Source organism: Aotus nancymaae, unplaced genomic scaffold, assembly GCF_030222135.1.
Source record: "Aotus nancymaae isolate 86718 unplaced genomic scaffold, 86718_ANA_hifiasm-v0.15.2.pri h1tg000019l, whole genome shotgun sequence".
Classification (NCBI taxonomy): Eukaryota; Metazoa; Chordata; class Mammalia; order Primates; family Aotidae; genus Aotus; species Aotus nancymaae.
Window position 1 is genome coordinate 3,210,018 of NW_026988431.1, and position 26,299 is coordinate 3,236,316.

Here is a 26,299-nt window from a genome sequence, read left to right on the forward strand (position 1 = left end):
GTGGGTCTTCAACATGACTTTCCTTGTATATAATGCTGTTTTGAATTTTTAGAATGAGGTAATTTACAATCAATAAAGTGCACAAATCTTAAGTGCTCAGTATGAATTTGTACATAGCTGTGCAAGGGAGCCATCACCTGGATCGAGATATAGACCAATTCTAGCACTCGAGGCTCTCTGAAGCTCCTTCCCAATCCATAATTCTTTCCACAAAGTACCTAGAATTCTAACCTCTATCTCCTTAGATAGCTTTGTTGATTTTGAATGTCATATAAATGGAATTACATTATATATAGTCTTTTGTGTCTGTCTGCTTTCATTCTGAAAGATTCATTTATGTTAATGCTGTATCAGGTTTTTTTTTTTTTTAATTGCTGCATTGATGAATACTCCGTTTTAAACTTACAGACCACCCAAGATTTTTCAACCAGTTGTATGCTGGACTTGATTATTACTCCTTGGTGGCCCGATTTATGACAGAAGCATTGAATCCAAGTGTGTAAGTGCCATGCTACAGAAATTTTACACCAAACGTGGATTAGAGACTAAGTAGATGAAATTGTGTTTCAAAAATTTCTATTTAATGGTTTCTCATAGTGTCATTGTAAATAATGGAATAGTTTCATAATGCTTATCAATATTCAAATAGCTATTTGATTTAAATAGTGGTACCATCAGATGGAAAAGGCAGTTATTATCTCCATTTAACAGATAAAAAATTGCCTAAACAAGTTTCTTATTTGTACCTGAATGAAAAGCCCTTTTCTGTGCTAAGTGACAGAAAAATTGAATATAAATAAACCTTGACTCTGTCCTCAGGGAGCATAATATCTGGTGAAAAAAATGCTAATCAAAGTGATCCACAAAAATTAATGTAAAATCCAAACTCTCAACTGAAGGAAAAGTCCACGGTGTTCTAAGTATTAATATGAATGGGGCAATTTTTCCTAGTTGGGAGCTCAGGAAAGTGCACGCTGTAAAAGTGACAGTTGGAGAATAAGCGTTATTAGGTAAAAAGGTGAGGGATGAGTTGTAAATAGATGGAATGACATGTATAAAGTCCTTGTGGCAGGACACAGCATGACATTCTCTATGAACTGAAAGGTCAGTGTGGGTACAGCTGAGAGTTATACAGGGACTGTAGTGGAAAATAAGATGAGAGAGATAAATAAGAGGCAGACATATAGGGCCCAGTTGACCATGTTTATGAGTCATTCTAAATGTAACAAAAAGCCATTGAAGGTTTCTCAGTCGCTAGATGCCATTTGCTTATTGAAAAAAATCTTTGAAAATATGAAGGGTAGGTTGGAGGGCACCCATTAGGAAGGCATTTCTTTAGTCAGGTGAGAGAGGAAAGTAGCTTGGACTTGGAGGGAAGAGGTAGGAATAGAGCAGCAAAGAATGTGTTCAGAAAATAAAACAGAAAGGACTGGATACACATCTTGGAAAAGATAAGAGGGAGATGGTTTCTGAGGCGATGTCTGGGTTTCTGGCTTTCATAGCTGGGTTCACAGTCATTTCATTCATAGAAATAAGCACTGGGAGAGGGAACTGGTTTTCAAGTATATGGTGAAGGAGGCAAGAGCAAGCATTCCAGTTTCAGTTGTGGGCATTTGAGTTTGCAGTGACTTTAAAATATCCAAGAATACATATGAACTAAGCTGAGAAATACATGGGCCTGGAATTCTGATGTCTATATGAAAGGTATAAATTTAAGAGTTATTGGTAACATGATGGTAACTGAAATGGTGGACGTGGATGAGATTCCCTTTGTCAGTGAGTCACCATTCTGACTACACATGAGAATCACTTGAGAATTTTAGAAACATGTATTGATACCTGGGTGCCAACCCAGGCCAATTAAATCTGAATTTCAGATGGTGTGTCCCATGCATTGATATATTTACAAAGTTCAACAAGTGATTTTAACGGGAAGGCAAGATAAAAAACCACGGCCTAGGCGAGAGTATAGAGAGGAGAGAGAGAGGGCTCAAGACAGGGCCTTGAGGACATCTACCATTTAATGGTTAGGAGGAGCTGGGTTAGCTTACAGTGGTGAGAATAGAAGGAAAAAAACCAAAAGGATAACTGTGGCAGCCACAAGGAGAGTGCCTGGTGTCATGTGTTATTGAATATTCAACTAACAGCCTTAACAGCATCCACTGGATGAGCAACATGGAAGTCACTGGCAACTTTAGGGATGTTTTGATGGAATGATGAGAGCAGATACCAGGTTACAATGAGTTAGTGAGGGTAAGTCAGAAGAGACAGTAAAATTACATATTTTTCAATCTTTTCTTGTATACCCCAGGTTTTCTAACTCTTCACGTAAGTTCAAAAATCTCTAAATATTTCAGATTGAAGAAGTGTTAAATTGTGCTAAGCTAAACCATCCACTCAAAATATGCCAACCCGTGAGTGTATTCTATCTTGTCTTCCCCTCCACCTCCAGGCCGATTCCTTGGTTTACAATTGAGCCAGTTTTCAAAGACAGGCTTAACACATTTTTTATTATGAACAAGTAACTATTATATATACATTTGTAGGTTCACATAAACATGTTTTCATACTTTTGGTGTATGTACATTGGTTTCATAGCATGGTTAAAAAACAATCTTATTTTTAAGATGGCATAATAGCTGTAGAGTTGACACATAGGTAGGTGATACATAGGTGATCGACTTAGGCCTTAATCCCAAATTTTCCCTACCAGATGTTAAAATAATTGCATTAAATTCTGTCACTATACATCTAAATGTGTCTGCTTAACTTACATATTTAGAATACACATTTATTCAGATACAATTTAACGTAATCTCTTAATTGAGAAGGAGAGCATAGATATGTAGTCAACCTCAAGTTGTCTGGAGAGAGACAATAAACATTACCAAACAAGGCATGGTGACTGTTGCAACACTGATTCCCAGGAAAGCTGCTCTAGATGGTGTTTGGCAAGTGGGACATTGATCAGGAGTACCCTTGGCATCCACATGGGCGACTGGGGAAGGAGAAGGAGGATGCAGGAACGGGCAGAGATAGGAGTCAAATTGCCATGCGGGTTCCATGACAATCTTGGCTAATGCTTGGAGATCTCCGAAACTACAGTGGCCCCTCAGAGTGGTCTGAAGTTGAGCCCAGACAGCCAGACCTCTCCAGCAGTCATCAGCTGTAGGCCACCACAAGGAGGAGTGTGACCTCGGAGGATCTGGCTCCCTGCAGTTGAGGCTATCTCTAAAGGGGCAAAAACAGCAATGCTCTGACAACAGCGTTCCAGTCCAGAACAACACATCCTGCATCGACAGGGGATTTGGGTGGTGCTTTGTAGTAAAATTGTCACGTAAGAGATGTCTCACAGAACACTCCTCATTAATATAGACACAGAGTGTAGCAGAGGAAACCCTGGTGCAGGTGGAGTAGTCTCCACTTAGAATAACTAGAAGGGATGTTAGCATACTCAAGGTAGTAATCTGGTAAAACCCGATTACCATGACAATGGATTTTCTTTGACCATCAACAGCATTCAAGGCAGTATTCCAAGCATCCAAAGAGTGAAATGGCCACTGCTCATAGCTAATACATAGAATGCAAATGCATTGCCTTTCTCTCTCCTCACGGAATTGAGGTTTTTCTTGAAAGTAAGAGTGCTGCAGCAGCTTGCAGATCCCTAAGGCCACCAGCTATCGGTTTGTATCTAACCATGACTAGTGCCGTCACTAATGGGGTAATTCTCTCTTTTCAATGGATACATTTCCAAAGACTGCCGAAGCTTTGACAGCCACTTGGTTTAATAGAACTCTGTGTGCATTTCTTGGAACACCAAAGGGATGTTTTGACTCTAGTCGTAGAAGTGAAGTGTTTTTTATATCCATCTAGTTATACGTATGAGGTGTCCCCAGTGTTTCTGTTAGTGGAAGAAGCGGTTCTGAAGAAAATGATTGAATTTATTGGCTGGAAAGAAGGGGATGGAATATTTAACCCAGGTGAGTACAATTAGTTATTGAGATCAAACTTACAAGCATGTAAAAATGTATCCGTATGAGGAACAACTCCTTGCAGATTTACATGACAAAAAGTTGGATATTAATAATTCTATTTGGTGAGAATCTAGCTTGTGCCTTTCTCCAGAGTGGTATTTTATATTAAAGCTAAATGACATACATATTTAACTAATGAGATGCCTACAATTTAGGATTTATATCTAACAGAAATGAGTTGATTTGCTGCTGGGAGTTTGGAAGGGCTGTAAGTCCTCTAAATTTTAAAGTCAATTTTACTTAAGATTTCTGAATTACATTTGTTTATCCTGAAGTCCTTTTTGGAGCCAGAAACCAACAAATATTTCAATTTTACTGATTAGGTGACAGACAGAAAAAATATTAACTATGGAGACCTAGGCACTGGCCCTAAGTCCAGAGCTTACAGATTGAGACATTTGGTTTAAAAAAAAACCCTGGAATGAGAATAAACCAAAATTCATCTTTTGTTCTGAGAATAAAAGTTCTGGAATTAGAAATTAGGGTATGTAATGAAATAGAGTAATGGGAGCAGGACAGTGTTCATGAGCCTGTCCCAGCGATTTTTCATCAGACTGAAGCACCCATGGCCATTCACGCCTCCTACTGTATTCAGCATTTCGTGAGCTAGAACTTCATGCTATAACTATGCCATTTTTTGTTTTTGCAGGTGGTTCAGTGTCCAATATGTATGCAATGAATTTAGCTAGATACAAATATCGTCCCGATATTAAGGAGAAGGGGCTGTTTGGGTTGCCGAGATTAATCCTTTTCACATCTGCAGAGGTAAAAATTATTCTTGGTATTGAATATAGATTTTCTGAGAATGCATGTTTAAGAGGGCTTGTTTGAGGACTCCCGATTCGAGTTTGTCCTATCCTCGTGTAACTAATATGCTGAAGGTCTGGTTCAATTTTGTATAATTACATTTAAAATTTACAGTCTGTAATAACATTTTAAGCAAAGAATAATCTGAAAGTGCTCTCTGAGTTTTTTTTGATTATCTTGTTAGTACTTAGATGGACAGTATGGATCTTAGCTATGTTTTCTACTCACATTCCTTGTAAAATGATTGTTTTGATTGGCTAATATAAGGGATGTGCATCTTACCTTTCAAGAGAAAAGGAAGATATTCAGTAACAATGAAAAGACAAAGACACACACACACACACACACATTTAGATATTGCCACAGTTCTCCATCTCTTATTTTACTTTCCGCTAAAGTAGAAGGTCAGATTGTGCATAAGTGCATTGGCTTTGACTTAGGCTCCCTGGATTCCATTTCTGCCTCCATCACTTATTGAGTAACTGAGTACGTTGATTAGGAAACTGAGGCACAGAGAAATTTGTAAAAATAAGTTTATCAGCTCTGCAAATCACCCCAAATATACAGTTGACATTCTCTAACTGTATATCATCACTTATAAGCCTCAAGACAGGTGAGCAGATTTGCTGCTCTTGGCTGGGCCCCTTCCACGTCTAGAGTTTGGGGGGCTTCTGGCCCATCTATGAGTGGCTCAGCTGGGATGGTTCCAGTGACGCCTCTCTGCTCCTTGGTGTCTCTCATTCTGCAGCAGGTCAGTCTAGGTGTGTCTTCCTGGCAATGGTGCAGGTATGAAAGGGCACATGGCAACACAGCAGGCCTCGAGTCCTAGCCTCTGAACTGGCCATTGTTACCTCTGCCTCCCGTTCTTGGCGAAGTCCCATCCATAAGCCCAGATCCAAGATGTCGGAAGAAAGACTCCACCTCATGGGGGGACTTGCTGCAAAGTCACCAGGGCAAAGGGTTTGCATGCATGGAACAGTGAACAGCTGGAACCATTAGAAAAATCCAGCAGCCACACAGTCGTCACTGATTAGTGAGTTTTGGCAAATGTTAAATGAGTAATTGCATGTAAAGTAGTGTCTAGGATATAATAGTTTAAAAATATTAGGAGGAGAAGAATGATCTAGCTATAACAAAGTGGGTGGAAGTAGATGGCACAGCTTAAGTGCAGCCTTTATATGGGAGAGATCATTTTCCCTTTCCTATTCTTGTGCGATTCTAATGGATGTCTCTGTCCATTCGACGACTGCTTTATCACCCAGGTTCCTGGCAGAATTTTAGCTTCTTACCCTCTGAGATAATACCAGGTATCCTGTCACTACCATGAAGTGGACAAAATCTGAGAGTTTGTTATTTCCAGCTGGGCTTTTCTGTATCTATCATTTCTTCTAAGTGCAAAAGTTATTTATTGTTGCAAAAGGACAAATGGTGCACGAATTTCTCATCAGTAGGAGAGAATCTGATCACTCTCATGTTTTCCTCTCGCCTCGTCTGACCTTCGCTCTGGTTCATTCGGCACCAAGCACAAAGTGGGAATTGAGCGAAGGGCGGCAACTGGGAAGAATCACGTAGCCCAAGGTTCTTAACTCAGCCAGTCGAGGACCTTCTGCATAAGATGTTCTTTCTGTACCAAGAGAAGAACGTTTGGTAATGCGGACAGCTGGGAAAAATGCTTTATTATTTGGGAGTATTATGGAATAGAGTTTCCTTCTTCATGCTTCAGCCCTGGGTATTTCAGTGTAAGGGACCCCACAGATTATAAATGCGGAGTCTCTTCTGCATTCAAAGTCCTATTTTCCGAGCTTGGGAAAGCCCATTGTCAGCTCAGGTTTTTTACTTTTGCCTTTTTCATTCTTCATTTGGTTTATAACTTGCTGGAGTTCTTTTCTGGAATAATTGCCGAAGAAAGGAGAACGATATTATATGGAAACTTAAAGATTATGCCTGGGAAAGATCAGTAACAGGTGGGGCTGGTGAATTGGGAGTGAAAGGAAATTGAAACCTTATGTAGTTGTGAAACCAGAACTAAGTGGTTTTTAAAAAATTTCCGAATAGAGGCAAACTAGATGCCTTGGCTAACATGCCAGCAGAAGTTGGAGCCAGAAAAACCAAGAACTAGGTGTGAATTCCACGGAAAAATTACATCACTTTGAGCACACTGTAGCTTTGAATTTATATTTTCACTCCATTGGTTGAGACACTACTTTGCAGCTCATTCCTTTCCCTGCTCCCTCAGTCAGGTCATACCATTTGCACTATTTTAAATTCATATTTTATTGACTGCCTTTACTACTTATTACAACAAATCAATTTCATTAAAAAACAAAGGAGGTTGTGTTTACTAAACAGTCTTAAACTGTTGTTAGTCTTTTTGCTACCTCTGCCCCCCGTTTTTTTTTTTTTTTTTTTTTTTGAGATGGAGTCTCACTCTGTCTCCAGGCTGGAGTATAGTGGTGCGATCTCGGCTCACTGCAACCTCCGCCTCCCTGATTCAAGGGATTCTCCTGCCTCAGCCTCCTGACTAGCTGGGATTACAGGCACGCACCACCATGCCCAGCTAATTTTTATATTTTTAGTAGAGACGGGGTTTCACCATGTTGGCCATGATGGTCTCAATCTCCTGACCTTGTGATCTGCTCGCCTCAGCCTCCCAAAGTGCTGGGATTACAGGCATGAGCCACCGCACCCAGCCATCTCCCATATTTTCTTTCAGGTGTTTGGTTCATGGCCTAGTACTGTTCTATTAGGTGGTCTTTTCCCGTTTTTGTGCTAACCCAAATTACTCCATCTCTATCTTACACCATCAAATGCAGAATCTATGTACCCACCACGGAAGGTGTTCTCGCATACTTTAGATTTTTATTGTAATTCTATTGATAGAGACCTACAAGATCATGACAAAGACCTCTGCACTGTCAATATATCCAAGGTGGCCTCTACTGCTAAATAGGAATCAAAGAGAAGGGACTTTTGGAGAAATAGAAGTAATCTATGGCTTGGTTTGCACTTTGATATAAATTCCTTGGGTGTATAGAAGTGTTCCTGTATAATTCAGATCACTTCTGGAATTAGCATAAAGTAGTGATCATGATTTGCCACTAAAAAGTGAGGGTGAAAAAGAAACCCTTACCTCCCAGGCCAGTGATCGATGGCCTAGCTCCTCTAGCAGGGTTGGGGCTAGGAGTGGCAAGTGAGGCATCTAGGGTGTGTCTCAGGGTCATGTCCTTAACTTTTGCACACCAGGTGCCTCATTCACTTTCTTCTGGTCACTGGGTGAGGGGTGAGGCTGAGCTGCGATGGGATGTGATTGTATGTCTTCTCCACAGGCAAGCAGGTGCTTCACAAGATATCCTGCAGAGCACGAGGCTGGGTTCAGTCTATCTAGCTTCTGGCTCTGGTCTCCTTGGGAATTAAACCAGTTGTGTGTCCTTCGAGACATCCCTTGGACACTCTCCATTCTTTAACATCTAACATTTATATGCCCTGTTCTCTCTACCAGCTAACTTGAGAATCAAATTAGTCAGCACTGGAGTCCAGGTGTCCAGGGCACAGTGTACATTGAGGAGAAAGCAGCACTTCATCGAGAAGCTCAAGGTTATAGAAAAAAAAAGATCCTTGTGGGAGCCAGAAAGTAAAACTCCAGCTCCATGCTGTCTTTCATGTAGGCACTTGCTATTTTATCTTTATAGAAATGAACACCCGCTGAGAGTTTTTCGTCTTCTGTAGATTTATGAAACCTATGGGGAGGTTGGGTCTAAGAACAACTGACTTATCTTTTGCCAGTGATAGAAACAGCCACTGTTTGTTTCTAAATGCAGTTGTTACTCCTGAATTCCAGCCTTCTAGGTTCTTCCGTTCCTTGAAACTACTCAGCACATCTGAAGCATCCCCTTCTTTTGTTCCCCTTCCAGGACTCTTTTCCCTCTCTGAAGCTTTCAGATGTTTAAACTTCAGTTTTTCAGATTTTTTTCATCTGTCTCTATCTCAGATTGACATTGGGTTGTACTTTGCCTTGAGGTACTTAACGCTAGCTCCACTATTCTTATTCTGATTAAAAGTTTTTTATTCAGCAGACCCATCGGTTGGAGGTATTTTGTTATTTCTCCGGGGGAGAGCATTGTGATTTTCCTTATAGTTAGATGCCAGTGGAGTAGGCTGGCATTTATCATTATGAAATCAATAGCTGTTTGGTTGCCAGAGCCCAACTCTCTGGTGAGAAATAATTCACTGAAGCTATGTCACCTTAGCTATGGCAGGCAGGTTACCTCCAACCAGCACACGCTGGTGGAGCAAGTAGAGAATTACACTTCCATGTACATTATTACTCTTCAATATGCGTATGGTCTTGTCAGAACTTGAAATGAAAGCATCCTATAGGCATTTTGGATGTGTCCTATTCGATATTTGTAAATTATTTAGAATGCTTTTATTTTTCCTGTTACTTCTGCATTTATTTTTAGAGTTAAAAAAAAAAGCTCCCACTAAAACTCTCTTGACAAGAGGAGGAACAATTTACCACATTTGAGGGAATGTATCAAGTGTGAAGGCATAACTATTCTTTTAATGTATTCATACCTACAAATTACTAAGTTTTTTTTTTTTTGGGTACAATAATGTCCTTTAGCACCTTCATTATTCTGGCATGAAAAAGAATTGACCACCTGTCCCCACTAATGTATGAAGAGTGACATATCCAATGTTTGAATGCTATTTTATGGGCTTTATGTAGTATACAGAAGGCCCAGTAATGTAAAGCACATACTACAATTTAGCAATAAATAGACCAGACTTAATTCCATGATCATCTATTACCTTCACTCATGCTATAGCTGGGTAAAGTAGCTTGTCTATTATTACTTTTGTTCTGATTTTAGCCACATTCTTGTGTGTCTAATTTCAGTCTCGTGTTCAGTATTAAACAAGATTGGTCAAGTGTCTGATCAGCATTTATAACTCATTGTTTGCTCTAGGAAATAATTAAATTCCTCTCTAGCCTGTGATTGCAATCTTTGAGAGAGAGTCTTACCCTCTCAGAGGGTTTCAAGTCAGCAGTGGACTAGATTCCAAGTTCCCATTAATACTATGGGTCTTATGAGTAGCATCAGAAGAAACTTTTTCTCAATGGCACGGAAAACAGCAGCCTTGAGTGTCCTGGTTGGTTCCACATGCCCGGCTCTGTGCTAAGCCCTTTACATGTATTATTAACCCATTTTATTCTAGCACAAGCAGATGGAGTAGGCATTATTGGCATGACTCCTTTAAAGATTAGGAAACTGAGGATTGGAGAGTATATTTGTTCAAGACTCCATAGCTGTAACCGGAATACTTGCCATTAAATCCTGATTTCTCTGACTCCAAAGTGAATGTTCTCAATTACTACGCTAAGGAACTCAATTAAATTACTTTTTTATGCTAATATCCCAAAGATTGTGCTTAGCCATACTAACTTTCATCTACTTTTGATAATAAGCAAAGCTTTTTTTGTGCCATGTATTCATGTCTCTCCCTTCTCCCCTGTCCCTTTTAATTCAGTGTCATTACTCGATGAAGAAGGCAGCCTCTTTTCTTGGGATTGGCACCGAGAATGTTTGCTTTGTGGAAACAGATGGAAGGTAATGGGGACAGGATCCGGAAGCCTGGTGGGTGGACGGAAAAATTCATGCGGTTTATAAAGCAGTATCATTGTCTGTTAACTGCTAAACATAACTGAAAGTCTCAAATCTGTGTCCCTTAGAGGTAAAATGATACCTGAGGAACTGGAGAAGAAAGTCTGGCAAGCCAGAAAAGAGGTGAGAGGGGAGAAAGAGGGAGAGAATGTTCTTAGGTGTGTATGTGCCTGGGCGCAGCACGCGAGCACTTATGTGAGAGAGAATAGCGAGGAGATAATGCAAACAGCCAAAACCATTTCTATGTGTGGGAGAGAGAAGACAACATGTTGGAATTAAAATAGGAAAACTCATTTACAGATGTTCTATTTCCAAGAGCTTGGCTCTTCTCATTCTGTGGAGTTTCCCGGATGTTCTTGTTCCTAGGTGGCTGGAGCCTATTAAAACACTGAAATCACCCGTATTCGGGATTCTAGGCTAGAATAAACTCTAAGGATGAACCCAGCCTCTCCAGTACAACCCCAGCATCTCCGCCTCTCCTTATAACTCCTTCCTTTGAGAAATCTGCAGGACAAACCATTCTCTCTGGGCTGCGTTCAGGATGATTCCCGATTTCTTGACCAACCTATTCTTCCAGGGCGCTTCCAACCCAAAACGCATCTATTACTATCACCCCCTGTTGGGTCTGTCTGGTAGTTCAATGGCAGACTGTCCTTTCTTCCTTAGCTGCTAAAATATATTAAAACTGAAATGTTGGAGAAGGCAAGGCATGGCTCTGGGCACCTGCTGTGCTCCAGCAAAGGTTGGCACTAACGCTTTTTTAAAAAGTGTGTCATTATTCAGGTGTCAACCATTTTGCTTTTTGGACCAAAATCCTCTTAGCTTTGGTACACCTGCTTCACTGCTTCCGTCCCATCCCACCACTGCCTGCTAATGGAGCTTCAGGCCATTCTCTGATAACTTTCCAATAGGTAGCAACAAAGTCAGGCGTTAACCACTGAAAAATGAAAAGCCTGGCTTCTGTGCTGGAAATAAGTGCGTCTATCCTCATAGGAGTTTACACTCTAACAAGGATGGGTTTTTAAATGTTTTTAAGTTTGAATATTATAGTTCTCTTTTACTTTGTTTCAAATTTTCATTAAAAAAATCACCTAGTCCTGGGGAATGCTAGATCACAATATTTGGCTTAAAATTTCTGCCATTACTATAAATGTATTGACTTCAGGTGTGTCCCCTTCAGTCTTTTTTTAATATTCCAATAACAAGTGAACTTGATTGTTATCTGGTGGTTTACACTATCAGATTTCTTTGACTTGGGTATAATTCTGAGTAACAACTTGTAAGTTCGTTCTGCTGAGAACCACAGATACCGTTTTCTAGTTTAATTTCTTTCTACACAAACTATCAAAAATAATTTGCATTATGTCATTAATGCTTATTGGTGGGGAATATTATGTCATGATTCTTTGTCTTTTTTCCCCCATTTCTCCTTTCCTTTGTTCTCTATTCCCCACTTTTTCTTAAATTTTAAAAACTTTACAAAAAATTTAAATGTATCCTAAAAAAACCGAAACACACAAAAACCAAGAGACTCATATCATGAGTGTTCATATACCCATTCTATAATCAACAGTCATTAGTTCATGCTATTTCATCTGTACCACATAGCCTCCCCTACCACTACTAGATGGGTGTGAAGCAAACCCCAGATATATCATTCGATCTATAAATAGTTCAGTATATTTTTGAAGGATATGTACTTGCTTAAAAAAAATAATACCTTAGTTTTAAGATATAATTTTAATATCAAATCTTCATTCTATTCAAATTTCCCCCACTGCCTTTTAAAAAAAATAGTTGGCCTCTCTGGATTAAGGATTCAAATAAAGTTCACAAATTGCATTTGGTTGATATATCAATTGTAAATGTTTTCTGATCTTCTGATCTATAACTTCCTCCTCCTCCTTGCCCCTCCCCCCACCATTGATCTGTTGAAAAGCTCAGGTCCTTTGTCAAGTTTTCCACATTATAGATTTGTGTGGATTACATCATGAATTTGAGACCTTAATTGCTCCCCTTCTTCTCTACGCCATCCAGTTTCTTTATATTTTCTGTAATTTGGCAGTTAGATCTTGTGACTCAATGAGATTTATGTTGGAGTTTTTTTTTAAACCAGGGAGTCTTCATGGGTCCTGCCGTCAGGAGACATATCTCGTGTTACTTTGTAATGATATTGATTGGTAGAGTCTGGTATTATAAGTCCATCCGTCATAATACCCTCCCCATCAGCCTCTCACTTCATGGATTTTGCTGCCATTGATGATCATTGTCTAGACCCATTATTTCATTAAGTGATGTTCTAATTCCTTCTCTCCTTCCTTGTCAGGCATTCTACTATGAAGAAAAATATCCTTCCTCCCTATTTTCTTTCCCTAAGGAAACACCGCACAGGCAAGACAGGATAAACATCTTATTCTTTCCCCTTCTTTATTTTTAAAATAGTGAGTTTGTTGCCTAGCATCCTCTAAAGATAATCCCCCAATTTTTTTAGTGACATTAAGAATTCATGTTTCTAGCAGAGGGTTTTCCACCACAGTCATTATCATTTTTGTTGCTCAGATTTTTGTTTTGACAGTGAAAGTACATGAAACAGACATAAGACTAAAGTTGAGAACTCAAAATAAGTTTTTGAAAGGTAAAAATTGCTTTAGGCACTTGTAAAAGTAGGACAATGGGGTTAGAGTTGGTATGTCCCCTCAGTTTTCTTCAAGTCAGCTAATACTTGAGCCTGGATTCACCAAGGACAAACCTTGCATCCATTCTGCGATAAAAATACATGAAGACTGGTTTATTTTTCTCAGTAGCTTCAGACCTAGTTGTTTCGTTTCAAGCTTTTAACTTACATTGTTTCAGATGTACAGAATACTACATCAACTTTTTTTTTCCTGCTGGGATTCAACTCCCTGGCCTATGACAAGCCATTGAAAAACTGTTACAGTGACCTTTTCTTGATGTCATTACATAGATGGTGAAAACCAAAGCATCAGATGTTCTAAAGTGCTTACTGACACACTCCAACGAGGATGAACACTGAATATTTAGAGACATTTTTGTTAGAGTTATGAGTTAGAGATGACAAATTTTCTTAGACAATACAGCTCACTGGCAGCATGCAATCAATAATGTTCCCACTGAATTTTCTCATTAACAGCATGAGATATGGGGAAGAGAATCTGGAAGGTTAAATCCAGATTGCAAAAGTTTAATTTCTAAGCCTAGTATTTATAGTGAGATCTTTTTTAAAAGGTGAAGAAAACTCATTAATAGACTATAATAGCTTGCAAAGGTATTTTCTCATGACTGTCAGGATGTCATATAGTTTATGAGGAAAAGCCCAACCATTAAAGACACCTTAAATGGTTTTAATAAATTACTTTTCCTATTGCTTTTAATGATTGATGTAAAGCTGGTCTTACTTCCTTTAGGTCACCGGTATGATAAAACCTTAGCTGTCAGTAGTTGAATACAGGGAAGGATTTTCAAAGCCTTTGATTTCTCCAGGACTCTGTCACCTACTGACCTGGCTCTAAAAGTTTTGGGTAGATGGGATTGATTCTATTTGCCACAGCTATCTCCCAAGATGGCAAATGGATTTGCTATATGTTTGAGCTGTATGCATCTCAATTTAGAGATGTGAACCACATATTCTCACTCTGCCCCACTTTCTATTGAGAAATAACATCTTTCTGTCAAAAGTTAAGTTGGAATGAGTTTGCTTCAAACGCAACAATCCTGGCATTAAAGGACATAAAAAATGCATTGCAATGAGAATGTACTTTATGATAAAACTAAGGGGGAAAAATGGCTTCTTGCTAAATGGAGAAAAAACTTCTAGAGGCCATAAACATTCTTGTCACTTATTTCTCAGGTGCTCTACAATCTTAGTATTCTAGTTGCTCCCCTCACCCCCCCATTTGTCTACAAGTTTTCCTGCAGGGCACCTACACAGTGAGCAAGTGTCTGCCACCATTTGGGGAGCAACCCATTTGGAAACACCTCATATACTCTTCTTCTATCTGGTTGGCGTAGAGTTCTTTAATGGGAACAAAGGGTGTGGCTAGCTTGACCGAGATAACCATTCATCGGTGTGTGCACCCACATTCTCCCTTTTCTTTCCTATTTCCCACCAGCACCTGTTCACTCCACAAGATGCAGTCATCAGCTCTGTGAGGAGGAATAACTATGGTAGGAGTGACACAGATTTTTTCCAGCACATGCCAATGGATTCCTCTGTTGCAGCACCGATTTTGGAGAATGTATCCCAGTGAGGTTGCCTTTTCTCCTCTGATGCTGAATTTGCACCTGAGTACATCCTACATTCTTTGTTTTATAACTGCACTCACTTTACAAAGAGACAAGCAAACAGGCATGCATGGTTTAACTCCCGGAGCTCAGTCTTTGTCTTTTTTTTTTTTTTTTTTTTTTGAGAAGATGACAATGATGGCACTATAGAGGCTCAATGTATTTTTTCAGGAAGAAATTAGGAGTCATACAAAATGTCACTTAGCTGTTGCATTTTCTCCGTTCCCTTAATGTGTTTATAATGCCAAGAGGCCACACATTGACAATATTTAAAAACTCATTGAATTAACGACTATCTCCAAAGAAACGAAGTAGCTCTTTGATTGCGTAACTCTATTTTCCCAGCTATTACAGGACAAACAAGTGGTGACGGTGACAATTCTTTGTGTATGGATTCTTCTTACAGGGGGCAGCACCGTTTCTTGTCTGTGCCACTTCTGGTACAACTGTGTTGGGAGCTTTTGACCCTCTGGATGAAATAGCAGACATCTGCGAGAGGCACAGCCTCTGGCTTCATGTGGATGTAAGTTCATCTATGTGTACATACCTGTTTAACCTTTAGTCTGTAGCCTTGGTATGAAATTTTTTATATTCTCAAACTAGATGTGGGGTCTTCAACACTTTTATTTGTATGTATTTCAAACTGGGGGAAATAAGTATGCCATTTTCTGTAAATTATAAAGGAGAAGATTCCAAGACTTCATGTCAATTTTTAGTTTTCTGGATTCTATTTTACTTTCTCCACTCCTGTCCACCATCTTTGGTCCTCGAATCTACTGTCATTGAAGCAGGCTGGTGTAAGGAACACATTTTGGATTAAGGAGCCCAGAGACTTTGGTTTGAGATTCTCATCTGCTTCTTCTTCATTGTGATCTTAGCCTTTTGGATTTCAATTTCTTTTTTTGTAAAGGGTAGGGGGGGATGGTGGATGTGGGCTGTAAAGTATCTTCTAGTTCTAAAATTATGATTTCAAACAGCTGGAAAATGCAAAAAGCTACGTTACATAATTGGATGCTATAAGGAATGCGAGTTTTCTCTGAATCTGTCAGATAACCATGTGAGGGGCTTGGGATAATACACATTATTTTCTAACAAAGGATTGGCTTTTGTCTTAGCTCTTGTATGTCCTGCGGTTATTCAAAATACATCTATCCTTAAATCAAAGGTAACTTTAAAAATTCTACTTATCCAGGGTTAGAATACTGAATTCAGCCAACTATAAACTTTTGTTGAGCTTAATTTTCTTTAAAATTAAAAATTTTGTGAAACCAGGAGTTAGTTTGATTCTAACCAAAGAAGAGACAGCTGCACATGGTGTTTCGGGAGCTTTCCTCTGGTAAGTGACAGTTTCAGATCCTCCTTAGCAGAAGAAATATTTTTTGACTTGAACAAAAGGAAACAGTATTTGGGGGATATACCTACACGTAATTTTGTAGTTTAGATGATTTTATGCTTTCGAAGTGTATTTCAGTCAAATCATATCACATAGTACAGTGTGGGATGATTCAAAGTTTACATTAATTGTATACTGACGTTTGGTAAAAGCAACAGTAGCATAAAGCTCACTGGAGTTATTGCCTCTATTAATATGCCAATGGTGATCCTTCAGGTATATTGTTTGTGACTTCTTAATGCGATTTTAGCATTTGTATCTGTTCATATTTCAACTTATATCATTGATTTTTATAGACTTAGGAGCATAATACATTCTATCCTGAAAGATATGAAATGAGCATTTTTGTAACTGGAAAATAAGGAGAAAATCAAACACATCAGCAGTTATATTTTACTCTCAAAAAAATCAAATATGGATTATATAGTTTATGTAGTTTGTATAAAATGTAAATAGTTTATGTAAAACAGTAACTACAGCAGCTTCTAAATTGGGAATGACATTAACGGATTTATGGGGCTTAGAGAAAGTTGTGATTTCTAAGTATGAATGAAAAGATCTTTTGGTTTTCTAAAAATTCAAAATTGAGTCTTCAAAGAAAACATCTTTATAAGGAATATGGGAACCACAGCAAATTATTCTATTTATGCATAGCATGCCTCTGGCAAATGCCTGTAGTTTAAATTTGACACTGGCCTACCTGGCTCATTAAAGACAGCATGTACCCATCCTTTGTTATTGTGGGTGTCAAATCAATAAAATGTTATTACATGAACATGTTGCTTATCTTGAAGAAACTTCGTATGTCATGGGGACTTTAATTTTAAAAAGAAAATATTAAATTGCAATAATTGTTTTGACCTATTGGAAATCTTCTAAAGGGTATTTTAAAGCTTTAAAAGATTAAAAGCTATTTACTTTATCTTTTTAAAAATGAAATGACATTTACTTGTTCTTCTGGGTTTTCAATAAAACAATGCTGCCATGCATTCATACCATATTTTATCAAATCTAAGATGCACTTATTTAAGAAAAATTTTACCATCTCTGAAACTCGTATTTTGATGTCAATTTTGTTAGTACACAAAAAATGGGGAGGCTTACATTCGATAGTGTCTTCAATTTGGTTAATTATAATGCATTTGTAATCTGAGTAAGAAAAAACTAATTTTATTTAGACTCTTTCACTTCCAGTACTGTTTTTCCTTTGTGAGGGCAATTGTTATGCCAGCTTCTGTCTGAGAGGAGAATGTTGGACTGGTCTAGCTCTTCTTTAAATCAGGTTGTAGCTGCTGGAAAGCCTCTCATTCCCAACAAAGCTGCTTCTCTCACCCATTCTTCATTCCAAGTCCCATAGAAAGCAGCAAAGATTTAAAATCCTGGGCTTTAGAGGCTGCCAAATCTCAATTCCATTCCTGCCTTCACCTCCCTTTCAGGATTGGTCCTACTACTAATTTATTAACTAATTAAAGACAAAAATATGTAAAATGGTATACTGTGGTGCCTCATGTATAGTAATAGCTTAATAAATGACAATCTTTATTAAGATGGAAAGCCAAGCTCCTTCCATCATTTAGGCGATTGGTTTGATAATTTCACAAGTTCTGGAGTGGGAATTACAGTGAAGCAAATTGAAGTAGGGCATTTATATTGGGTTTTTTTTTTTTTTGGAGGAATAAATTTATGGATGAGCTGTTTCTAACCCTGCCAAAGTACTTCGTAAAGTGGTCAACTAACACCTTGAAAGAGTTCCCGTGATTTCAAAACTTAAATCCAGTTCACTAGAATTGGGAGAATATTATTTACCTTTCTGGAGAAGGAGTGTAGGCAGAGGCTAGCTCAGGGGACATGAAGGAGTAGAAGCATAGGCTATTAGGCAGATGGAAAGCAAGTAAACAGGAGGGGCTCTGTGGACTAATCCTTCCTGTAGTCGTCGCCGATATGTTCTCAGAGGTTGGGGGATAAAAAGTGAGAAAAGTAGGTAATTTCGGATTTAGGGTATGTAATAAAAGCCAAGAAAAATGTGGTATGTAACTCCTCTTAATATTTGCAAGGACAAAGTTCTCAAAATCCAGATCTGGAGATTCTCAGTTGTAGGCTGGGATAAAATTTTCCTAGACGCTGAAGGCATTTGCCTTTGTGGCTCAGCCTCAGTGGCACATGGTCCACTGTGAATCCAAGTAAGGGAGGAAATGCAGCAGGAAGGGAATCTGACTGACAACACCCAGTTACTAACCCTTTACCTGGGAAGCTTTGGGATTTGAATACATGACACCATTGAAACACATCACACCTCAAAAACCTCTGGGGATCCCATGGAGTTGTTGGAGACTCTAGTCCATGGGATCAAGGCTGGTGCTAATATGAGGCCAGTGGGGTTCACAAGGCTCAAACTTTTAAGCAGCATTCTCATGGCCTTGCAAGACTCCAGCCCTGAGACCGAGTTCCTCCTTGAATTATGCACCCTACTGATTCATTCACTTTACCCTAGACTCAGCTGTCAATGAAAGTTTTTCTAAGCGGCGTTTAAGGTCACAAAAGTTACTTGTACTGTACTTTCTCATTATTAGCTACCAATGGGACCAGCTTTTGTAATACTCTGAGGATCATGGAGCTACTTCATTTTATCTTCCATATCTATGGTGCACACACTCTTGCCACATCTTTCTACGTGATATTAAGGTCTACCTAGGCCTTTAAATTCCATAGCCAAAAATAGAATTTGCTACATCCCAAGCAAGCGACTCCTGAACTCACCTATTGCCTAAACGCATCTCTGTCATCCTCATTCTACAGGCTATACTCTCCAGTTTGGCCAAATTATCACCGTAAGTCATGATGTTATCATGACAAGAGAATGGGCTTTGAATCCCATATCTGATTTTGTCATCAGTGAGCCCTTGGACAATTTACCTGAACACCTCTGAAATTTATAAAAAGTGGAAGTGATCATAACTCCATTCCTAATGGAATGCTTTAATATTTAAAAATAAGCTTGGAAAGTATTCAGTACAGCTCAAGCTAGTCCCCTCAAATCCTCTCACTGCAGTCATTCTTTATTATCCCTACAAATTAAAATTTATGTCTGCTCCATTTTCAAGAAGCATGCTGACTTTTGTATTTCTTACATCAGTTCTTCTCCCTTTGCACCAGATCTGTTGACTATGGGATTTTATCTGAGCTCACCTCTCCTTTGCTCACAAAATTTACTTTTCCAGTGAATAACTTATGTCCCAAGCTTGCCCTCTCTCTCATTTGTCCCAGTTTCATTTGCAGATATTTCTAAAAGCCATTTGGCTAAGTTGATCTAATTTTTCATTAACATATTTCCACCTAGCCCATCCTAGTTGGCCTTCTATCTACCCACCTTGTCAATAACATGCCTTGTTCATTATTATGCAGAATGCTAGTCCTTAGCCCATGTCTCATCATACGCTGTGATGGCAAAATGTTAGCATTGTGAAGATGCTATGTTAGAGTCTAAGCTTCAAGAGGGCATGGACTTTGAACCTCCTCATCCACACATAGCTCAGTTGGTTAATATAACAATTTATGATGTGCAAATTTATAATTCTAAGGGTCAGTGGGGGCCCATCTATTGTGATGAGGTTCTGATTGCCTGAGTAGACTCAGTGATCAAAATTTCCTGGGGGTACAAATTTGTTAATGTGACATAAAATATGAAGTAATGCAGATCGAGGTCATCACTGAACGTTTTCTACAACCACCCAATGGTAAACATTGAAATAACATTGCTTTGATTCTGTAAATATCTCAACAGGCTTCTTGGGGTGGCTCAGCTTTGATGTCGAGGAAGCACCGCAAGCTTCTGCATGGCATCCACAGGTAAATGTAGTTTCCCATTGTACAGCCAACTTTTATCAAGCAAAGGGATCTCTTTGGACTAAGTGATATTTTGAAAATAGGAAAAAACAAAGTAATTGTTTTGCTTAAATAAACCAATAAAACCCCTTTCAAATTCCTGAAGCCAGACAAGGAATTCTGTAGAACAGTTAACTGTGTATGAGTACTGAATGTAGATGCTGATAATGATAGTATTCTAGTCCCTGTAGAAACTAATTGAATCCTTTCCCTACACTGTCCCTTTGTTTAAACAATAGGGCCGATTCTGTGGCCTGGAACCCACACAAGATGTTGATGGCTGGGATCCAGTGCTGTGCTCTCCTTGTGAAAGACAATTCTGTAAGTTTCCCTCTTGTGGTCTTTGGGCATCTGGGGGTTAAGTCACTGCCTTTGCCAAGGGCTTCATTTTTGCTTATCTCTGGGTGACTTGTGCTAGGTGTAAATTGAAGGTCTTTGGGAAATGTTGATGGTCTCTGAAGGAAAGACGAATTAGCTTAGATAAAAGATTTAGTGTTTCTGCTCAGGTAATTTTGTGGATTTGATTTAGGTACGATATGATCTGATTAGTTACAGCAAAATGGTCTCTTCTAACCCTCATTTGGATTATATTTTAAAACTGAGTTTTAAACATTGCCAAATTTTTTCTCTCCTTGATTAAGTCTGGGATTTAAGTTATCTTGAAACTTCTGCTCACTGAGAAAGTGGAACAGATGTGTGTCACACATTAAATTGAATACTTAATACGCTTAGCAAGGGCTTAACAGCCCGTTTATATGGGAAGACGTTTGTTCAGGGCTGATCATCGAACACTGATTTATTAGGGGATTGCTCGTCCCAAGTGGCTGGTACTTAAACTTCTTTTGGAATGCTTGGGAGAGTTGGAAAGTTGTCTGGATCACTGTGAGGCAAGTGGGGAAAAAAGTTGAGGCTCCTCTTGGCTGGAGGTATAAACTCTGTTTTCCATGGGTTAAATAAGGATCCTTGTGGGAAGTGGCCCAGGCTGGGAAGTGCTACTTCATTCTTAGAAATGCCTCTTCAAGATCTGTGTTCAGCATGTGGGTGATCTTTCTCAGCCATCTGTTTACATTTTTTTCTTCGGGGACTCCCTTTGCCAATGCTAAAGTCATTTTCTGTTTTTAAGGAATTTTATTTCAAATGAAAACTATTTTTAATCTCGAGAGCTAGTCTTGCATGTGTAGCTATTTACAGCTTTTTAAATTGCGATATTTATATGTGAGGGCCCTGAATGTTTTGACATGATCAAACAATGTCCATCAGAAACTAGGAACAGATTTTGTTTCTATAGAAATAGACACTACCAGGAATATGAATCAGTTCCTTAATGTTTCATTAGGTTGGACATAGTTGAATGCATTCAATACATTTAACTTTTTAAGTTTTAAAATTATGGTGTGACTGTATTTGTAACTGAAAGGTAGTTTAAGATTACTGTATTGTGAGCCAAAGAACATAATCAACATGCCCATAGATACATATTTAGGATGGAACAGAGATAGGAATAAACCCAAGTTTTCTTTTGGTCTAGGTATAAGAACAAAAATGTATCAAGCATCCTTTATGAGTGAGGTATTTTACATTTGCTCTCTACCTAAATCAGCCAATCTGAATGACAAACTTATCTGTTGGTGTGATACTCTGAGTGAAAAACTTAGACCAACAATTTCATGACTACTCTCTTAAATAACTTTCTAGCTTTTATACACTTTTCTTATTAAATGACATTTGAGCAATTTAGCCAACAATTGAATTACATTTATGTACTTGACATAATTTAAATTTTTCTGGATCATATAACTCCTTAACAGGGTTTTTTTTAAAAGAATTTATTCCTGGATCTTATTGACAGTAATACCCATGCCTACTTTCATGGCACGAATTAAGAGGTTAGAAGATTTCTATTCACTGTGCAAAGAACAGAGGACTTTCAAAAAATTGCCTTTTAAAAAAAATGAAAAGACTGTTTTCAATTTAAATGGAATAGAAAACTGAACCATGAGATATGGCAATCAGTTTAAGTTTTATGTTGGCAGTTTTCTAGCTCTTTTGTACTTGGATTTCTGCCTGTTATTCTCTTCCCTATCGTTAATTCATTCCATCAGTCAGCATAACTGATCTATGTAGGCCAGACACTGCTGATTCTAAGGCTTACAGCATCAAAGACAGACAGACATATTCCCCAGAGTCAAAGAGTTTATAATCTCACAGGGAAGACAATGAACAAAATGCACATATTAAATTTTTTTAACTGGCATTTTGATAAGTGCACCAGTGAATGTCAGACTATTGACTGTAAAAATCAACAGGCATTTCGACCTTCTCTTCTTGTCCATCTCCTGATATTCAGCTAAGTAGCCTCCCCTGCAATTACCGTATGACAGATATGGCTCATGTGATGCAAGGTAATGGGGTGAGGGCCTAGAGAAGAATTTCACAGAAGAGAGCATTGCAGTTGTGTCAGACATGGTATATGGGTTACCATAAGGCAATTACCCTAAATTTAAAAAATTAACATGCACAGAATGACAGAAGAAAAGGGAAAATCTTGGTTTTGGATAATAATTTTGAAATATTGCACCAACCCAAAACGTGACTCCTTTCAGACCTTCTATGATGTCAAGTGGTTAAAATTGAATGTTCTTACTGCCGAAACCATCTCCACTGGGTCATCTGTTAGTTTCAGCCAAATGCACCCCTGTCTGATACAGAAAAGAGTATGGTACTTTAGTAATACATAGCAGGGAGACCTATGATGTTCCAGGTGGAAGGAACAGCATGTAACAATTACAAGATCACTGGAGGAGGAGAGTTGAGAGTGAAGTATCTTTTAGTGTTGCTTGTACTAAATTTGAGATTCTTATGAGGTATTTGAGTGAGGAGGTTACATAGGAGGTTGACATATAGACCCAAATCTAAGAAAAGAAGTTTGGACTGGCAAAGTCTATTACAGAAATCGTTGACACAGAGATCATATCTGAGGTCATAGGAATGGGTTAGCCCTTGGAAGGATCTTTGGAAGGAAAAGAAAAGGCGGCCTAGATTTAGCACTGAAAAACTTTAGCATTTAGAGATTGGATAGAAGAGGAAGGATACCCCACGAAGGCTGAGTCAGAATGGCCAGGGAGATGGTGGGAAGACCAGAAAGAGTGATGCTAACCAAACAGAGAAGAATATGTAGGAGAGAAAAAGTCATCTTTTCCATACCCATTGCAAGCTTCATGGCTGACTTCCCTATAACAAAAGACATTGACAAAAGAAAAGCCTAACAAACTTATTTAACCAAAATGTTATGTGAAACAAGGACCTTCAGAGATGAAGATCCAAAGGCCCAGGGAAAACTATTTTTCTGGACAATCTTGCAAAAGTATGGTCATAAGCTGGCAGGGGGGACCTTGGAGGGCCTGTTTGTCCAGTCTTCTTGGCCTGCCCAGCATAAGGCAGGACCCCTCTGGAGTGAGGGTCTTAACAGCCTCCTTTTAGGGTAGGTATGTCAAATATTTATGGCCATGTTTCATGGAAGAAAGGTGAGAGAAGGTCAGAGAGTGACCGCCAAGGTGCCATATTTTGGGTAACTGGTATGAGCCACACAAAATATTAGGCAAGTGAATGACTTTCATCCTTCATGTGACAGCTTATTGTCACCTCTTTGAAGAGTCCCCAGAATTACCAAGCTAAACAGGCATCTCCCAAGTATCGCTTCTCAGACTCTGTTCCTCTTGTTTAAAGTGCTTATAGTTACTATTGGCATAATTTGCATGTGTGTATAATTACTACTTGTAATTTTGATTTCTCATGTAATAGTCTCTCCCACTAGAATGTAAGCTGCATGAGGGGAAAGACTATTATATTCACCACTGGGTCATCAGTGCCTAGCAAGTATTCACTGAAAAGGGGATAAAAAAACCTAGTATTTAAAAACTGAGTGGTTGATTAAATACATTAATCATCCTCAGAAATATCTGCCTTCATATCAGCAGTAACTAAGAATTTGAATTTTTCCCTCACTCCAAATTATTCCGTTTAAAAACTCTAAGATACAATGATTAAAATTATAGTTGATGAGCTCTATTGCCGAGGTCCTAACACAGAGCTTGTGTTAGGGCGATCGCTGATGAATAGTGCTTTTAATTGGTACTTCTGTTGACATAAGAGGATAACTTTAGTTTAAAAGAAAGTAAATTACTAAGTAAATATACTGCTGTTCAGGGAAAAACTAATTCTCTAATTTGGATGTACAAAGCTGACATTCACAGTGCTGTTTTCCTGATTGACTGGCTGGTAGTTTCTGCATTTTTGATTTCCTGTGTTAGCAAATAGGACTGCTTCAGAAACAAAGCATAGCTGTTGCTGTCAAAGTTGTACTATCACTAACCCTCTTTGAATCACAGGGATAAAAAGAAAGTTAGGGATTTTTTTAAATATCTGATTATAAATCAGTTGACTTCAGATGTAAATGAGGGATTTGCATGGCTGTTTTGGATCAAAGACAGTTTTGATGCTTTGATCTAAAATAAAAGGCAGTATATTCTAAGAATCAGTTGAATTGATGGAGAAAAACCTCACTGTCGCTTTTTGATTTTTAGTGTTTACGAGAGATTTTAGTTTATAAAACCCAACAGGTACGAAAATGTGAAACATACTAATCAGATGGCTTAAGTATAAATGATTCCTATTTCTACCTACCGCTATCATTCAATTTTAACTCACAATGCCTGTTTATACTCAGTCTAGCTGCTACAGAAAACGCAAGTGAATTTTTTCCACAAGACTGTTGACAGTACGGATTTTTAAAAATTATGTCCATTTTTAGTATTTCAGAAGTAATTCATTTTTATCATAAATGAATCTGGAAATTCAGATCAAAAGAAAGTTGAAGTAAAAGAAACAATACTAGTACCTGAAAATGCCCTTTATGGATTTCCCAATGTATACATACATTTAAATGTGTATTTATGCATCATGCATCATCTATAAAATTTGCAGTATGTTTTGCTTTTAGCATGCATTTTCTATGTAACAAAATTATGAAAATTATTTCATGTTAATATGGATATAATTTTAATAACTACATAGAATCCTATCATTGATATAATTAGCTTGGCCACCTCTTACTGCTGACCAGTCAGATGATTTTAATTTTTGCCTATTACAAATTTTGTTGCCATCTTTGAGGCTAAATTATTTAGCACATCCTTTAGGCTTCCTTTAGCATAAATCCCTAGAAGTGAAAGAATAGCTAGCTTTCATAATGCCTTAATACAAGTTTCCCAATCTTTCTTCAAAAACATTTACATTATCATGAGCAGAATATGAGTATATATGTGTGTGTGTGTACAGGCATGTGTGTTTTAACCTTTGACATCACAGGCATAGTTTTCTCAATTTGATAGTCAAGACATTTGTACACTTACAGACACAGATAAAAACATTTCCCTTCTATCTACTGACATTTTATACCTCCTCAGGGATCTTTTTTGGCTCAGTGTATTGACATGCAATTGTAGGTTTCAAATGTGAGGCCTTGGAGATAAAGGAAAGGAGAAGCATTGCAAGCTTATCTTCATTCTAGAGGAGGCTCAGAATGTAGACCCTCCCTGCTACTTTTAATTTTGGAGAAGCAATAGCAGAAAAGAGTAGGATAGTCATTCAACATAGTTATTGAGAACGTGCTTGGAGCCATATACTGTAATGTTTAAAAAAAAAAAAAAAAAAGACTGATGCCATTTCCCAGTGTGGTCACCAGGAAAAGACAATTTTTGCTGGAAAATATACCCGAGAGGCAGGTTACTTAGCCCAATTTTCATTTCTGTTCTGAATAATTGACATCAAAAATAATTATTACATGCCAGTTAAACATGCAAATAAAGAAAAAAGGAAATAAAATACATTTTTCACTAAATCAGAGAAACTAGAACAAACTATCTGCTTTTCTGGGAATTTTTCCTAGGTCTTGCTTTTCTTCATAGAGTTCATATGGAAATACTATTAGATGGTTTGAAAATACTAAGCAATCTGATCACTGAAGAATTTTTTCTCTCCAACCAGAGAACACTCACACTTTTTCTGTACAGGTACATTATAAATTTCTTTAGAATGACAGCCTACCAGCTAATGTAGCAAAAAAAAGGGGAAGGTAGGTGTTTAAAACTGATTAGAAAAGAGAAGCATTTGACTTGTAGGAGAGGTATCAGTCTCTTGTGCTCATGCTGACGAAA

The 26,299-nt window shown here is 38.3% G+C and overlaps 1 protein-coding gene across 1 annotated transcript in view; it reads left to right on the plus strand.

The window, feature by feature from the left end:
• The window catches only part of GADL1 (glutamate decarboxylase like 1), a 149,354-nt gene that overhangs the window by 35,801 nt on the left and 87,254 nt on the right, over nucleotides 1-26,299 (plus strand). Inside the window, exons 4-11 of the mRNA XM_021666446.2 lie at nucleotides 409-499; nucleotides 3,874-3,980; nucleotides 4,684-4,799; nucleotides 10,374-10,453; nucleotides 10,576-10,630; nucleotides 15,216-15,332; nucleotides 19,984-20,048; nucleotides 20,324-20,405. Coding sequence (XP_021522121.1) covers nucleotides 409-499; nucleotides 3,874-3,980; nucleotides 4,684-4,799; nucleotides 10,374-10,453; nucleotides 10,576-10,630; nucleotides 15,216-15,332; nucleotides 19,984-20,048; nucleotides 20,324-20,405 — 713 coding nt within the window. The remainder of the gene's footprint in view (nucleotides 1-408; nucleotides 500-3,873; nucleotides 3,981-4,683; nucleotides 4,800-10,373; nucleotides 10,454-10,575; nucleotides 10,631-15,215; nucleotides 15,333-19,983; nucleotides 20,049-20,323; nucleotides 20,406-26,299) is intronic.